At 40.8% G+C, this 16120-nt stretch overlaps 1 protein-coding gene across 1 annotated transcript; it reads left to right on the forward strand.

Moving 5' to 3' along the window:
- Nucleotides 1–10837: 10837 nt before the first annotated feature.
- Nucleotides 10838–14085, forward strand: oprk1 (opioid receptor, kappa 1). Its single transcript, XM_041948669.1, has 3 exons — nt 10838–11085; nt 11763–12115; nt 13547–14085. Exons 1-3 carry the CDS (start codon nt 10841–10843, stop codon nt 14083–14085), a joined length of 1137 nt encoding a protein of 378 aa, XP_041804603.1. The 5' UTR covers nt 10838–10840.
- Nucleotides 14086–16120: the final 2035 nt, after the last annotated feature.

A 16120-nucleotide genomic window follows, 5' to 3' on the forward strand; every position in this document is an offset into this window, starting at 1 on the left:
AGGGCTTCTCTCTGCAATCCTCTAAAACTAACAATAACCCTTTGGTTCTGGGTGACTGACGGCTCTGCGGAGAAAACAATTTTGCGACCATCTTATAGAGTAAGTTAGCTTTCAAACGCTGTTGTGCCTTCTGGAGTTCTTCCATCAGAATTTAAATTGAATCGGAGGTGTCTGACCTCTTTTCATCTGACCTTGACATGCTTTTCCATCAGTATTTCAGCTCATTCGGCTCACACAGTCGAGGTAACAAACGGCTGCAACGTCGAAACAGCGACGCAATCTTCCCACGGGCAGAGGCATCTGTTTGAATGTATTCTGACTTTTATTAAAGGAGGTTTTGATCAGGGATAGAATCTTGAGTTTTTAATCTAAACGGCGCCCAAGGCTGTTTTTTTCTACCTACTGTACCGACCTCAAGTGCTGGTTTATATTTTTCTCTTTAATGAATCTCTGAGGAACAATTTGGCTACAGCAACATCGACGCATTTGTATGGAAAAACATGGCTATGATTACTTTTATGTTTTGTCTTCAAACACTCAAATAATTCCTTTGCTTGCCTGTCAGAACAGTGCCATCTCATTGCCATCATCATCACTTACTCATATTGTACTGTGTTTTTATAGGAATATTAAAGGGGAACTGGTTTGCAGGTTTTGGGCAGCACCTGATGAAGAAAACCTGGGTTAACAAAGAAAGTGGATAACCACCATTGTGGTGGTCTTTATCTCTGACGGGTTTAGTTTTTGTTGAGCCAGCTCGCACAAACAAATTGGCTGTGTCGAACTCGCTTTGCACTAAACCCCTCAGGGGAGTCCAGTGAGGCAGCTGCAGCTCATCCCTGTCTCCTCTTCACTCTTCAGTATCAAAATAAAGGCAATATTGCCAATCAAATGCTGAAAAAAAAAAATTCTCAGATGTCCGTCATCATGTTGAAATGATCTCAATGTTCATTACAGTCTGTTCAGCCAATCATGCACAACCCTTTGCAATGGTACACTTTCAATTTGGAGACATTAGTATTTAGAACAGCGACTGTCTGCTGAACTCGCAGCTGCATCGGCAGCCACAAGGCCCGGCTGAGAGCGGCACACCCATGAGTAATCTGCTTCCACATGCCTTCAGCGCTGAAGTTAAACTCCACGAGGAGAATTAACATCAACTTTCATCTCGACGTTCTCCAGAATATCAGCTCTCACCTTGTTTGATGAAGAGCGTCCTTTCACGCCTTAACACCTACAGTTTCTTGGACACGTCACTCGACTTTGCGAGCACGCATTTGAATCAGGTGTCAGTCTTTGCCGACTCTGATGCACTCGTCCTTCGTGCTTTGTCGCCTGAGAGGTCTGGAGAGCCGGGATGCACACAGAGTCAATATTTATGTAGAGGCTCGCTACGCCCGGCCGCAGTTGCCTGGCCCTGCTTTGCTCTCTGAGCGCTGTTTACAGTGGCTGGCACTCTGCAGTCCCTGTGCATGCTCACCTGCAACAACTGATTGAACTCTGGACCCTGAAACAGATGGTTTTTCTTCCCTGGCTGCCTCTTTTATTATGCTAACCACATTTGTTGCTCAGGGTCAAGGCGGAGGGTGGAACTGGCTGCTTGCATGCACAGTCAGCCTCTGAGTTTGGGTTTAGGTGAAGCCCCCCCTGAGGTGATGTTCAATGCAGCTTTGTTCCACCTCTCTCAGAAAGGTGTTTTATGTCCAGGTTTTTCGTGCATATTCGGGTAATTGAGTGTGTGAAGAGCAAATCAAGTTTCCAGTTCATGCTTCTAAATTGTTTGACATTTTCAGCTGTTCATCTGTTATATTAGCTTACTGAGAGTATTGTTGCCTTGCTTCATCGATCAACTCCCCTTGCTCTTGTAACCATGGGTTGGAGACTGTCCGTTCCCATAGTGACAACAAAACAGGACTCTGCCAACAGCCACGCGGCGTGAAGCTCGATTTAAGCCTGCATCGAAGGAGAATGAAAAATACCAGTGTTTACCAGTGCGAGCCGTAAACACCAGAGTGTTTACGGCTCGCTCCTCGGCCTGAAAATAATGCTCCCGCCTGTAACATTTAGCTGTGGATGCCTGTTATCTCCTGCTGTGAAATCAACTGTGCTGTATGGACACATGAATTATCTAATTTCCAAGGCTTTCAGGGCTGGACGTAATATCGCTCATGGCCAAGCAGGTGGATAGGAATCATTTTCCTGACGGGCGGTGTGCGCTCACACGAGGCTGGAGTTTCAGGCTGCACTGAACAACCTTTGGAAATACTCTTATGTGAGACGCCTGATTAACAACCAGTAAGATCTGGTGTAAAGAAGACGCTCCTGAAGTGTTACTAAATCATTTCATCATCATTGGTGGCAATGTTTAAAAAGGGTTCACGTCTCCAAACATTGTGGAGCATTGGTAAACTAACAATGAGTGGTTGAGGCCCAAACTGAGCTAGAAGGAGAGTGAATATGGGACTTACATGGCACCAAATGAAACATAATGTTGCTCCATTTTCTGTATGTGTAAACAGGCTGCAGTTTGCTAGCATGGCAGCCATATTAATGCCAAGGCCATATAATATGTTCAGCTATGTACAGCAACTTTCATGCAAGAAATGCAGCTCAACGTGCTTTACAACGAAGAAATCACATGCACCGAGTGCTTCACATAAAAGACATAGAATGAGCATGAAAAGAAGAATAAAATATTGGTGTAAAAATAACACAGAGAATAAAAACCCAGTAAAGAGAAGGATGAAACTAGAAGCATCAGAGGTTTCCGCACTCCTCTTATTCCTTTACTGCAGTGGCAGGCAGCAATTTCAGACTTAATAGGCGAGAACTCAGGAAGTATTTTCGCCTCGTGCGCGCACACACACACACACACACACACACACACAGAGTCATGTGGTGCATTATTTTTGGCCAGATTACATAGACTTACATACATTTCCTCAAGACTTACCCTAACCATAATCATAACCACTACTTGCCTAAACCTAGCCCAAGTCTTCACCCTAAAATTTTATGATTTACATTATGAGGACTTGCATTTTGTTCTGATAAGTAAGGCGAGTCCCCAGGATGTGACTGTGTAAACAGATTTATGTCCCCACAACATCAGCAATACATGGCCACACACACACACAGAGGGAGAGAGAAAGAGAGCCTCCCAATTTCCAGATGGGCACAGATTCACCATCGGTCTTGATTAACCAAAACAAGCCTATTTCTGCCAAACCCAGAACGTCTTCCCATGAGTTTCACCTCACTGTGGATTTTATCTGCATCTGGAAAAAAAAAAACAAAACACCTTGTTGACGTGCTGTGGGGGTTTGTGGCAACCAAAAACGTAATAACGGCCAATAATGTAATAACTACCAATAACGTAATAATTTTGGCAATTTTAAATCTAATAAAACCAATAATGTAATAACTTGCCAATAATGTAATAAAACCTTTGAGCCAATAACGTAATAACTTTTTGCCAATAATGTAATACGTTATTACATTATTGGCTAAACCCTTTGAAAATGTAATAACTGGTGCTGATAATGTAATAATAATAATAGACTGCAGTTCTTGGGAATAATAAACTTTTTTGTGCAGTTCACTGAATTAAAATAAGTACAGTGGACAAATTTAAGATTTATATTGATCAGATAAAAATGATATTTGATCCTGTAAGATCCTGTGATGTCATCCAGGTGTTTAACAGAGGGTTTAGCACAAATCTATGATATAACAGCCTATAGATCACATTTGGACTCTGTGAGGAACTGGAGCTGTTTTATAAAATATATGTTTATATTGTTGATATATATCTCATCAATTAATATCCATCATGTAAGCTGATGGAGGATTTTCACTTCCACTCCAAACCTCTTCATTAGCTCTCTCTCTCTTAAGTATTAGTGTCTTTGAATCAAAGTGTCTTTTAAGTATTAGTGTCTTTGAATCAAAGTGTCTTTTAAGTATTAGTGTCTTTGAATCAAAGTGTCTTTGAATCAAAGTGTCGTCTTTGAATCAAAGTGTCTTTTAAGTATTAGTGTCTTTGAATCAAAGTGTATTTGAATCAAAGTGTCTTTTAAGTATTAGTGTCTTTGAATCAAAGTGTCTTTTAAGTAATAGTGTCTTTGAATCAAAGTGTCTTTTAAGTATTAGTGTCTTTTTATCAAAGTGTCTTTGAATCAAAGTGTCTTTTAAGTATTAGTGTCTTTGAATCAAAGTGTCTTTTAAGTATTAGTGTCTTTGAATCAAAGTGTCTTTGAATCAAAGTGTCTTTTAAGTATTAGTGTCTTTGAATCAAAGTGTCTTTTAAGTAATAGTGTCTTTGAATCAAAGTGTCTTTTAAGTATTAGTGTCTTTGAATCAAAGTGTCTTTTTATCAAAGTGTCTTTGAATCAAAGTGTCTTTGAATCAAAGTGTCTTTTAAGTATTAGTGTCTTTGAATCAAAGTGTCTTTTAAGTATTAGTGTCTTTGAATCAAAGTGTATTTGAATCAAAGTGTCTTTTAAGTATTAGTGTCTTTGAATCAAAGTGTCTTTTAAGTAATAGTGTCTTTGAATCAAAGTGTCTTTTAAGTATTAGTGTCTTTGAATCAAAGTGTCTTTTTATCAAAGTGTCTTTGAATCAAAGTGTCTTTGAATCAAAGTGTCTTTTAAGTATTAGTGTCTTTGAATCAAAGTGTCTTTTAAGTATTAGTGTCTTTGAATCAAAGTGTCTTTTAAGTATTAGTGTCTTTGAATCAAAGTGTCTTTTAAGTATTAGTGTCTTTGAATCAAAGTGTCTTTGAATCAAAGTGTCTTTTAAGTATTAGTGTCTTTGAATCAAAGTGTCTTTGAATCAAAGTGTCATTTAAGTATTAGTGTCTTTGAATCAAAGTGTCTTTTAAGTATTAGTGTCTTTGAATCAAAGTGTCTTTTTATCAAAGTGTCTTTGAATCAAAGTGTCTTTTAAGTATTAGTGTCTTTGAATCAAAGTGTCTTTTTATCAAAGTGTCTTTGAATCAAAGTGTCTTTTAAGTATTAGTGTCTTTGAATCAAAGTGTCTTTGAATCAAAGTGTCTTTTAAGTATTAGGGTCTTTGAATCAAAGTGTCTTTTAAGTATTAGTGTCTTTGAATCAAAGTGTATTTGAATCAAAGTGTCGTCTTTGAATCAAAGTGTCTTTTAAGTATTAGTGTCTTTGAATCAAAGTGTCTTTTAAGTAATAGTGTCTTTGAATCAAAGTGTCTTTTAAGTATTAGTGTCTTTGAATCAAAGTGTCTTTTTATCAAAGTGTATTTGAATCAAAGTGTCTTTTAAGTATTAGTGTCTTTGAATCAAAGTGTCTTTGAATCAAAGTGTCATTTAAGTATTAGTGTCTTTGAATCAGTGTCTTTTAAGTATTAGTGTCTTTGAATCAAAGTGTCTTTGAATCAAAGTGTCTTTGAATCAAAGTGTCTTTTTATCAAAGTGTCTTTGAATCAAAGTGTCTTTTAAGTATTAGTGTCTTTGAATCAGTGTCTTTTAAGTATTAGTGTCTTTGAATCAAAGTGTCTTTGAATCAAAGTGTCTTTTAAGTATTAGTGTCTTTGAATCAAAGTGTCTTTGAATCAAAGTGTCTTTTAAGTATTAGTGTCTTTGAATCAAAGTGTCTTTTTAAGTGGAAGTGAAAATCCTCCATCAGCTTACATTAGATGGATATTAATTGATGAGATATATATCAACAATATAAACATATATTTTATAAAACAGCTCCAGTTCCTCACAGAGTCCAAATGTGATCTATAGGCTGTTATATCATAGATTTGTGCTAAACCCTCTGTTAAACACCTGGATGACATCACAGGATCTTACAGGATCAAATATCATTTTTATCTGATCAATATAAATCTTAAATTTGTCCACTGTACTTATTTTAATTCAGTGAACTGCACAAAAAAGTTTATTATTCCCAAGAACTGCAGTCATATATAATATTATTACATTATCAGCACCAGTTATTACATTTTCAAAGGGTTTAGCCAATAATGTAATAACGTATTACATTATTGGCAAAAAGTTATTACGTTATTGGCTCAAAGGTTTTATTACATTATTGGCAAGTTATTACATTATTGGTTTTATTAGATTTAAAATTGCCAAAATTATTACGTTATTGGTAGTTATTACATTATTGGCCATTATTACGTTTTTGGTTGCTACAGGGTTAAAAAACACACAACACAGTCTTTTATAAAGAGAATGCATAACATAAGATGGGAAATAAAACCTCTGATTGGCAGTAATGATGTAAAGCTAAAAGAATGCATTCAAATCTAGTTAAATCCAACATTTTAAAAGAAGTGCAGAAGCGTGAGGCAAACATGTCAGGTCTGTGCCAGGAAGTCACACTGAATCAAAGGCTAAAGTCAAGAGACATGCTTTTAGCTTTTTAAAAAATACCTAGCGAGCTGCTTGAAGAAAAAACTGATTAATTCAGCTTATCTTATTAAATGCAATAATTAAAAGTTAATAATTGTGTGCATCTAATGGCTAAAACCCGAGTTCAGAGAATGTCACCATGTATGTAAATGAGCCAGGTGACATTTGCAAACACATGTGCACTACTTTCCCACACCTAATGCACCTGCCGAATGGATTTAGTCTTCAACAGTCATGTCATTATAGAAAAGCCTCCTGCACACTGACAATAAAGCGGGAAAAGCTAGAAGATGCTGTTCAGATGCAAAATATGATTTAATATGCAACTAGTATCTGAAAATTGTAAGATGACGGGAGGAAGGTGGAAAGAGGCTGTCGGAGCCTTTTTGTGTTGATTGCAAATTACATTCTCACAATTTGCTACTTTATTGAGGTGATCTACATCCTTCTTTCTTTTCCCTTATGAATTGATGTCAAATTTAAGGTTTTAGGTTTATTGTGATGGATCAGCTGATGATCAGCTGTGATGGTTTCTTGAGCCTCGGTTTCTTCAGCGGGCGTGACGGAAACGAGTGTAGAACTGGGCAGCGGTGCCATCTTTGACCTCACATTAGAAATGTGCTGTTCTTTTTGTTTGAAGTGGGAATAAATCAGGCCGACGCAGGCAACAGAATCAGCTGCTGCCGTGTTGTGATTATGACTGTTTGACCTGTGAGTCAGGCCGCAGAGCCCTGTCACGGTGGTAAAAACTGCTTCCCGTAGTTGGGTGTCTGAATGCTCTTTCAATAAATGCCAGACATTAACAAAATGTGCATGTCTCATGCTCTAGTGGCACTACTGCTACTGCTTGTCCAAACAAGCACAGCCTAAAGAAAATAACATTTTGTTCCAAATTGCTGTCCTCTGTGCAGAAACACAGCATCAGCGCCAAACTGCAGCTGGATTCTCCAAAGTGGAAGTACGACTCACGCTGATCACATTTCCCCAAACCGAGTCGTTTCCATACCAAGCAAACACGGCACTCCTGGAGTGACCACAACATCTGGACACCTGATGAAGGCGATCACCTCACAGACTTGATGAAGTCATTATGTAATTATGCTGCTCAGGTGTTCATGAAGTTCATGCAACAGGTCTCCACGTGTCAACAGCAACAGCTGAAGAGCTCGTTTTGTGGCACAGACATATCTTAAAACCAAGCCGTCTTTTCTTGGTTCACGAGAAGAGGCGTTTTAAAGAAACGTGGTCTTCATCAGACAGTGACGAACAAAGGCCATGTCACCGCTCTTTTCTTCTTTTTTCACACTCGGGGAGATTTCAAACAATGCAATGAATATAAATCTTGTGCTGAAGAGACATTATTATGAGCTCGGCCGTGATTGCGTGTGGATTTTGATGAGTGAATGTAGTTATGGAACACAACAAAATTGCACCACATCTCAACAGAAATGGATCACTAAAGCCTGTGTGGAGCACAGAGGGGGACATAAAAATGAGGTCCAAACAAAAAAAATCCACCTTTAAAAATGAAGAAGTAAGATTTAGTCTCATCATGAAACTCCTCTGTGATGAGTCTTAGCTTTAAGGGGTAATATAAAGTCCCCGTTTTAATCTGAAAACATCCACCTCACAGATTTAAATAATGCATTTCAGCCCACAGGCACGCCTCCACCCTCCCTAACCCTGCTGTTACCCCATGACCACTTAAATACTGTAGACCGGCACCAGAATCAGAATCAGCTTTACGCACAGTTCCAACAACAAGGACGTGACTGTAAGTCATTTGTTGATTTCTGCAAAATAAACCTCATTACATCACTAAACTTATGCATCCAAAGAGAGTAACAAGATTATTTTGACTGACATGAGCAGACTGGCTGATATACTTGTATTATTAGTCATAGCAGTACTGGTAGTTATTAATTTCTTGTACATTGTCAAGTCCATATTGCTGTGAACTGTGGATATCTGAGGTCTGCACCCCTCTGATAGTCCACAGAAAGGCTGGTGGACTTAATATATTGTCCATTCGGAGCTTAATGAAGTCCAGACATTTGGATTCAGCTCACTGATACCTAACAGAACATATGAATTATGACATATTATTTATATATTGTAATATATCCAGTGAGAAATAGCGCCACAATATATCTGAGTGTCTTTTTCGGAGAGTATTTAAAGCCACATCTCTGCATATGAACAGGAGTCCCTTCTCATTCGCTCACTGAGAAACAGCTACATGTCAGCTTAATACCTTCTGTTTTGAAGAATGTCTCGAACAAGGCGATCACCAGAATTGAGTAGCATTTTCTCCATGTGAAGCATGCCTGGCTGAGCGTGGGAGGAGGATATTTTGAACTTTAATCAATAATACAGTAGAAGGATCGAATGAGTGTTGCGCTGCAGATGGGGAAGGGTTTCCGAGTGGGAAATCTACATTTTGCTGCTGTGGGAGAGAGCTTCTTTTGTCTCGAAGAGCTGCTCGGAAACTAAGGCGTCTCTTTGTCTTAATCTAATATGGCAGTGAATGTTCCGGGGATTCCACAGGAGAGCGTCAATGCGAGCGGAGGGTGTGACAAGTTTCAAATCATGAAGGCTAAATGAGACACAGCAAAATCAGTCTGTAATCATCTGGTGAAGCACACTTGACAAAGCCTGGCTTTCTGTGCAATCATTTGGGAAACCTCCAAATAAAAAGCTGAGGTTTTTTTCACGCTTTCACACATTTTTTCCCTCCAAATGTGAAGCGATCACGCGCTAATATCTTGCTAAATACCAATCGTCATCATGAAACCATTAATTAAAGCATTTTACTGACTACGGACTACCTCTGGAAGGCCGGTAAAGTGCAGAAAGGAATTCATGCTCGACCCTCGTGTACAGGAGGTTGCATAACAAACACTTCCTCTCCTCCTCTGGAACTCAAATAAAATGGCCTGTTTCAATAACCAGAGGAAGAGTAGCAGATTGTATGTGTGCGTAAACAGACCTTTATTAGGGTTGAGGGTAAACACTGTGACTGTCCTTTTTCTCCTCTGCTGCTCTCATGTGAGGGAAGACGTGATTCACCCTCTCATTACAGCCAGTTCAAGGTCGAAGCAGGACCTCGGCGAAGTTGTATCAAATATTTGTACGAGCAAACAGAGTCGAGCCTGTACGGCCCCTAACAATACAACACACCTACAGAAAGCGTTTGTCCCTCAAGCAACACCTGGCCATGATGGGTCTCTAAGCAACGAGTGTCAGTGCATGAAAGGAGGGAAACAGCGCCCGCTTAATTACATGCTGGTTAAAATCTATCTGCTGGGGGAGAAAATAAACAAGGGCGACTGGTTTTAGAGGAAGAGGCTGGATTTTCTTTCCATTTTGAGCTCTCAGTGCTGCTACGTTCTGCACTGTCGTGGGGGTGATCAGCGGATTGTTTTAAGGAAAGCTGCACATACAGAGGTGTAAGTTGAGCCCAGAGAGCTGAAACGAAATGACAAGAACGCAGTCGAAGTGATGCAATGAGCAGTTTTTACGTGAAGGCCTCTCTATTACTGTGCTTATTTCTGCCCATGTTATTACACACAGGGCTTCTAGTGTGATGCTGCTGGCAGATACAGATGCAGTCACCTGAAGGTTGCTGCTAGGTGTGCCTACTTCATGCCTCTTCATCATCTGGCAGTGCTCTGCATGTTTGCATCGCGGTGGCAGTTCTCACAGGAGGCACTAGGGAACATCTCTTGGCAGCATTGATAAGCATTTTCAGAAACATGTTCACACACATATTGTAGAATAATTTTGCTAGAGGGAACTCATGAGCTCATCTGAATGTAGAAAATTAGGATTTATTTCAGGTTAATGTGGCTGGATAGACAAGCAGGTGTTTTTTTTTAACTATTAGTGGTGCGTTTTAGCAGAAATAACGCAAAATAAATAACCACATCTAAATAAAGCGTTCAGTGCATGTGGTGGATGTATTTCCATGTGACTGAGATGCATGTGCTTAGAGCCGTTCTGCTTGCTGGATCCTGTCATATCTGTTGGCTCAGCCTCTGATGTCACTGAATGAGCAGTGCGGGCTTCCAGTGCGCACCTTCGGGGACGCAGCGGTGGCACAGGCAGCGAATTCTCTGCTTTTCCACAACTACACACAAACCTTTTTGTTTGCGACACATTTCCCGCAACGGGATCCTGACCTGTGTCCGAGCGCTCGGCGAGAAACTCCTCATCAGTGCTGCTGCATTTCAACGAACTTTTTGGAGGCGGAAAAACAGGTACACTTGTGTTTTGATGTCCTTGAGCGCGGGCTGTTGCGCTCCATTTTTTCCCCCACTCGGGGCATCATCTGTGCAAGTAGAGAAATTTGCTTTTTGCTTTTTTTTCTGCAGACATCGTGAATCCAGCTGTTTTCACCGACACCTGTTTTAGTTGAGCGGTCAGTTTACGCCCAGCAGCAGCACCATGGAGAGCAGCGTGGTGCACATCTACAAAGAGGACAGGTGTCCCTCGGGACGACCGGAGGAGTGCATCCCAAACTTCACGTGGCAGCCCGGCTTATCGGACGTCTTCAACTACACGCCCAACGGCACCTGGGACGCCGAACCTGAGCCTATGTCGCCCATCATTCCCATCATAGTCGCGGTGTACTCCGTGGTGTTCGTGGTGGGCTTGGCGGGGAATTGCTTGGTGATGTATGTCATCATCAGGTGAGTTTTCAGCTTTGAAATATGTCAGCTGTGTCAAAACACGGTGCAGGTTAGTGTGAAATAGCGTGCGCAGCTGCAGGCTGGTGAAGCAATAATAACATATCATAAATTAATGGCAGTGAAATTGCTGTAATTGAGTCAACACAGGGCCACAAATGCAAACAATGCGCGATAAGATTGCAATTAAAAGTATAATTAAATTTTGTTATTAAATTTGCATATTTGGTGGAGTTTCGTTGTGTGTGCGCCTCTTTGCTCTTTCCTTTACATGTGCATGTGTTTAAAGGTGTTTTTATTGCCGAGTCCAGCATCCAACCTCACCTGTTTTTTTTCCCTCACCATGTGACGACTGTGCGTTATGGATTGTAACAAGGTTTGCAGTGATTGTAATATCAATATTTCCTTTCCACGCTCATCCCTTCATGTAAGGCACCGTCTAAATCATCACAATGGTCCCCTGGTTTTAAATGCAGGATGTGAGATCAACGTTGACAGGCTGCATTTTAAATCTTTAAGAGATGATGGGAGTGTCTGTGTTTGTAAGCAGTATTTTGGCTGGTGAAGTTAATCTGTTTGTCCAGGAAAAGAGCTGATCACCTTGGTAACTAATCCTGATGTGAAAAGTGATTTAATTAACCTTGTTCCTCGTGCTTTCCTGTTTCCCTCCTCCACAATAGATACACCAAGATGAAAACAGCCACCAACATCTACATCTTCAACCTGGCTGTGGCCGACGCCCTGGTCACCACCACCATGCCCTTCCAGAGCACCGACTACCTGCTCAGCTCCTGGCCGTTCGGCGAGGTGGCTTGCAAGGTCTTCATCTCCATCGACTACTACAACATGTTCACCAGCATCTTCACGTTGACCATGATGAGCGTGGACCGCTACGTGGCCGTGTGCCACCCTATCAAGGCTCTGGATTTCCGCACCCCCGTCAAGGCCAAGATCATCAATGTGATCATCTGGGTGCTGTCGTCTGCTGCTGGGATCCCTGCCATGATACTTGGCAGCACCAAGACCAATAATGGTAGCTAGACCTTACATTCACACTGCTTTGCACTGGTATGACTCCACCTTTGATGTTTAAGCCTTTCTGCTCTTTTTAGTCAGGCTTAAAATAAATGAATCCATTCGATCAGCTGCAAATGGGCTCTTACAGTTTCAAACTTGAAGCCACAATGCAGCCCAATGAATTATCTCAATTGGCTGCAGGAAGTATACTTCAAATTCATTACAGCCACTTGACCAGATGAAGCTATTACAGGTATAATCGACCCTCCTTGAGAATGAGAAAAGCTTGAAAGATTCATTCATTCATTTATTATAGATTGTTCATGTTCACAGTGAGCTGCCATTCAATGAAGTGCACAATGCACTTTGCCCAGAGCAATAGACTATCTGATGAATCATTATTACATATTATAGTTCTTAACCATGTGAGCATGTCAGCGTCCATTGGTCGGTCTGTTGTTGTTATCTGCTTATTCTGAATTTGATGCAAGCAGCACGTTCAAAGCAAGTTTGGACAGGAGCAACAAAAGTCTGGGAAAGTTGTGGAACGCTCCAAAAACACCTGTGTGGATCATTCCACAGGTAAACAGGTTGATTGGTAACAGGTGATAGTATCCTGATTGGGTATGAGAGGAGCATCCTGGAAAGGCTCAGTCGCTCACAAGCGAGGATGGAGCGAGGTTAACCACTTTGTGAACACATGATTGTATAAAGGATATTACTACATGAGCTCAGGAACACTTTGTCACGCTGTTGTCAGGTAAAACACAGTTCATTTGCTAATGACTGCATTTTGTATTTACATTTCGCACAACGCCTCCACTTTTTTGGAATCAGCTTCACTATCAGCACATCTTAATGAGTTAATGTGGGTAATGTAGGAAAAAAATGTGTGTAACCTCAGCATACATAAGTACTATATAAACATTAAATAAATGGTTTTTAACACTACAATGTACGTGTAAGATAAAAGCATTTATTAATGTATTAGTCAACAATCGTAACTAGAATTTTATTAAATATATTTTCATGGGAGAAGTTACAATTGCTGACAAATACTGTACATCAATCAATTTTCAGAAATGAAAGCTGCATTTAACTGAATTATCGTGCATTAAAAACCATTGAAGTATATGAACATTTCAACGTTTAGATACTGTTTATAAATGTAAAAATTGGGACATCAGCAACTTTTCTTCCATTGCTCTACTTTGTGTTTTGTGCTAATTTGGAAATGTTAGCATGCTAACGCGCCAAACTGTGATGGTGAACTTGCTGAACATCACCGTGTTATCACTGACATCATGAGCATGTTAGCCATCAGAATGTAGCTAACCTCAGAAATTAGCATTTAGCTTGAAGCACCTGAGCACAGGCTCACAGGGCCGCTGTTGCTGTAGATCCTTGATGTTTTTATTTATTTCTATATTATATTGTGTTTTAATAGGGACTACAGAGTGTGCCCTACAGTTCCCTGAACCCTACATCTATTGGGACACCCTGATGAAAATCTGTGTCTTCATCTTCGCCTTTGTGGCACCGGTCATCATCATCACCGTCTGCTACACGCTGATGGTCATGCGGCTGAAGAGCGTGCGCCTGCTGTCGGGCTCACGCGAGAAGGACCGCAACCTCCGCCGGATCACGCGCCTGGTGCTGGTGGTGGTCGCCGTCTTCGTGGTGTGCTGGACGCCCATCCACATCTTCATCTTAGTCAAGGCGCTGTCGGGCAACGTGCCCGAGACCACCGCCGTCATGGCCGCCTACTTCTTCTGCGTGGCGCTGGGCTACACCAACAGCAGCCTCAACCCCATCCTCTACGCCTTCCTGGACGAGAACTTCAAGAGGTGCTTTAGGGACTTTTGCTGCCCTGGAGCCCAAGGACACGGAGACTGTCAAGGGGTGAGCCGGGTGAGGAGCACCCTGCGGGACCACTCCTGTCCCGCAGAGGCCCGGGGAGACATGAGGCAGGCCAGACCCGTATGACTAGCCATGGACATGTCCTCAGTGCCTTTTCAGGGCTGGGAGGACTCCAATGATCTGGGACTGACTCAAATCACCACTGCCATCTGAGGGAAAGGCTAAAGAGAGCGATAGCTGTTGGTCAGAGAATCCAAAAGCATGTTAACTTGCAGGATAATGTGGTGATACAGTTTTTTTTCATTGTCAACAAATCCCACGAAAAGACCCAAACCATCCTACGATCCTATGAGCTGGTACTGCCTGGTAATGGTTATTCTCTCAGTTTTCAAAAAAACATCAGTGAGACACACTGGATGTCACGTTCCTTCAATATGATCAACATTTATTTAGATTTAGCCCCACATGCACCATCCTGCTGCCAGAAATACTCACTAGACCACCAAATGTGTATCAATCCACCGCTGAAAATAGTCCCCACTAAATACACAATTTCCTCTGGTTAGAGTGATATTTGCAGAAATCTACAGTGCCCAGCTGTCTGAAAGCTACTTCAAAAAAGATAAAAAACGAACTATATCTATCATTTGTGACTTGTAGAGAAATCATAAATCACTAAGAGGCAGATTAGCGCATTGTTGTTATTGGTCTTTGGCGATTTTATGATTTAGGAAAATAGAGAATAACACCAGGGTGATCCTTTAAGATGATGTCTAGATTAAAATCCAGTGAGACAGTGACTCTCCACATTGCCTCCAGGATCGCAGTCCAGCTCGATACTAAATCACTGTATGGTATTAATGTAGAAAACCCCTTGTGACGTATTGATGTATTAAAACTATTGCGGTATTATTTTTCACTCTGTTGACATCAAACGACGATGAAAGATGTCCATACAAGGCAAACCAAAAGTATTTTATCATGTAGCGTGATCACATTGTGTTTACCTGACCTGTAAATTGTCCTATAGGTTCTCACATAAAAGTGATTAATGTAGTTCTCACACACGTCTAAAGATCAAGCTTTGTGCACAGAATGAAAACAGGTAATTTCCCCTGATTATTTTGGGGAGAAAACTGCATTATAAGCTTTGTTTTAAACTCTGTTTTTTGTGAATAGCAGTTTGGTGCTTTGCTGTACTGTAAATGTGTGAATAGTCCAGTCTCACTTCAGCAGTAAACCCATGTAGAATATTTAATAGCCTCTCAGGGATCATCCTCCACAATTCACCACGACAAGATACTGAATATAAGTGTTTTCTCCTTGACAAGATGGTTGACATTCAGTGTTGACACATCCGCGGCTATTGTTCTTTAAAGCCGACCTTTGTGCCATAAGAAGCTATTTTCATCTGACGCTGCTCCACACCTTCAAACATTTACAGCTGCTGATGCTACGTCTCGTCAAGGAGACGTCGCGTATTGTACATAGTGTTGTCAACCTGGCGTGTTCTCACCTTGTCAGAGGTACATGTGAAACCCGGGCAGAGGGCTCCAACAGCTGGAGTGAACGGAATAATGTACTATTTCTACACAACAGGGCTTTATGTGGCTTGTGCAATTTAATGTTCATACTGTAAACCCCTGCTCAACGTGGTATCGTTTCAGCTTGATAACTATGCATTTTTGAGTTCATCCTTATAAAAATTATGTTTTCCCTCAGCAAAAAAAGAAGAAAAAAATCGTTTGAGTGATTTGCTGTATTTGGTTTCCTTATTGCAGCTCAATAAGGCTCGTCTGGGCTTTTCTTAATGTCAAGCTAACCATTCATATATTTATCTGTCTAAATCTGATAATGCTACAGTATTTATAGCAGAAAATGTGTTTTTGTGCCTTGTTTTGTGTGCCTTATCTTTAGCTATTTTGCTTGCTGTAAAAGACCAGCAATTAGCCCCATGCATTTTTGTGATGATTTAAGTGAACATGAAAGTATATCCTGGTATGAGCTTGCTGTGTAAAGTTATTGTAGCAAAATCTAAATCTCACTGAGTCCATCCCACCGTTAGCTTGGTTACAGTTTCTTAACTTTTCCTTTAATGCTGTAACTCACTCATTAGACATGATTGCATTCATCAACAAATGATCCAGGTCTGAGTGTCATG

Source organism: Chelmon rostratus, chromosome 12 (assembly GCF_017976325.1).
Source record: "Chelmon rostratus isolate fCheRos1 chromosome 12, fCheRos1.pri, whole genome shotgun sequence".
NCBI classification, from domain to species: Eukaryota; Metazoa; Chordata; class Actinopteri; order Chaetodontiformes; family Chaetodontidae; genus Chelmon; species Chelmon rostratus.

What these genes read in the sequence shown, in the direction of transcription:
- oprk1 (XM_041948669.1), top strand. Translation starts at nt 10,841, where the DNA reads ATGGAGAGCAGCGTGGTGCACATCTACAAAGAGGACAGGTGTCCCTCG. An exon ending in GTGATGTATGTCATCATCAG is followed by an intron (nt 11,086 to 11,762) that starts GTGAGTTTTCAG and finishes CCTCCACAATAG; the next exon opens with ATACACCAAGATGAAAACAG. An exon ending in CAGCACCAAGACCAATAATG is followed by an intron (nt 12,116 to 13,546) that starts GTAGCTAGACCT and finishes GTGTTTTAATAG; the next exon opens with GGACTACAGAGTGTGCCCTA.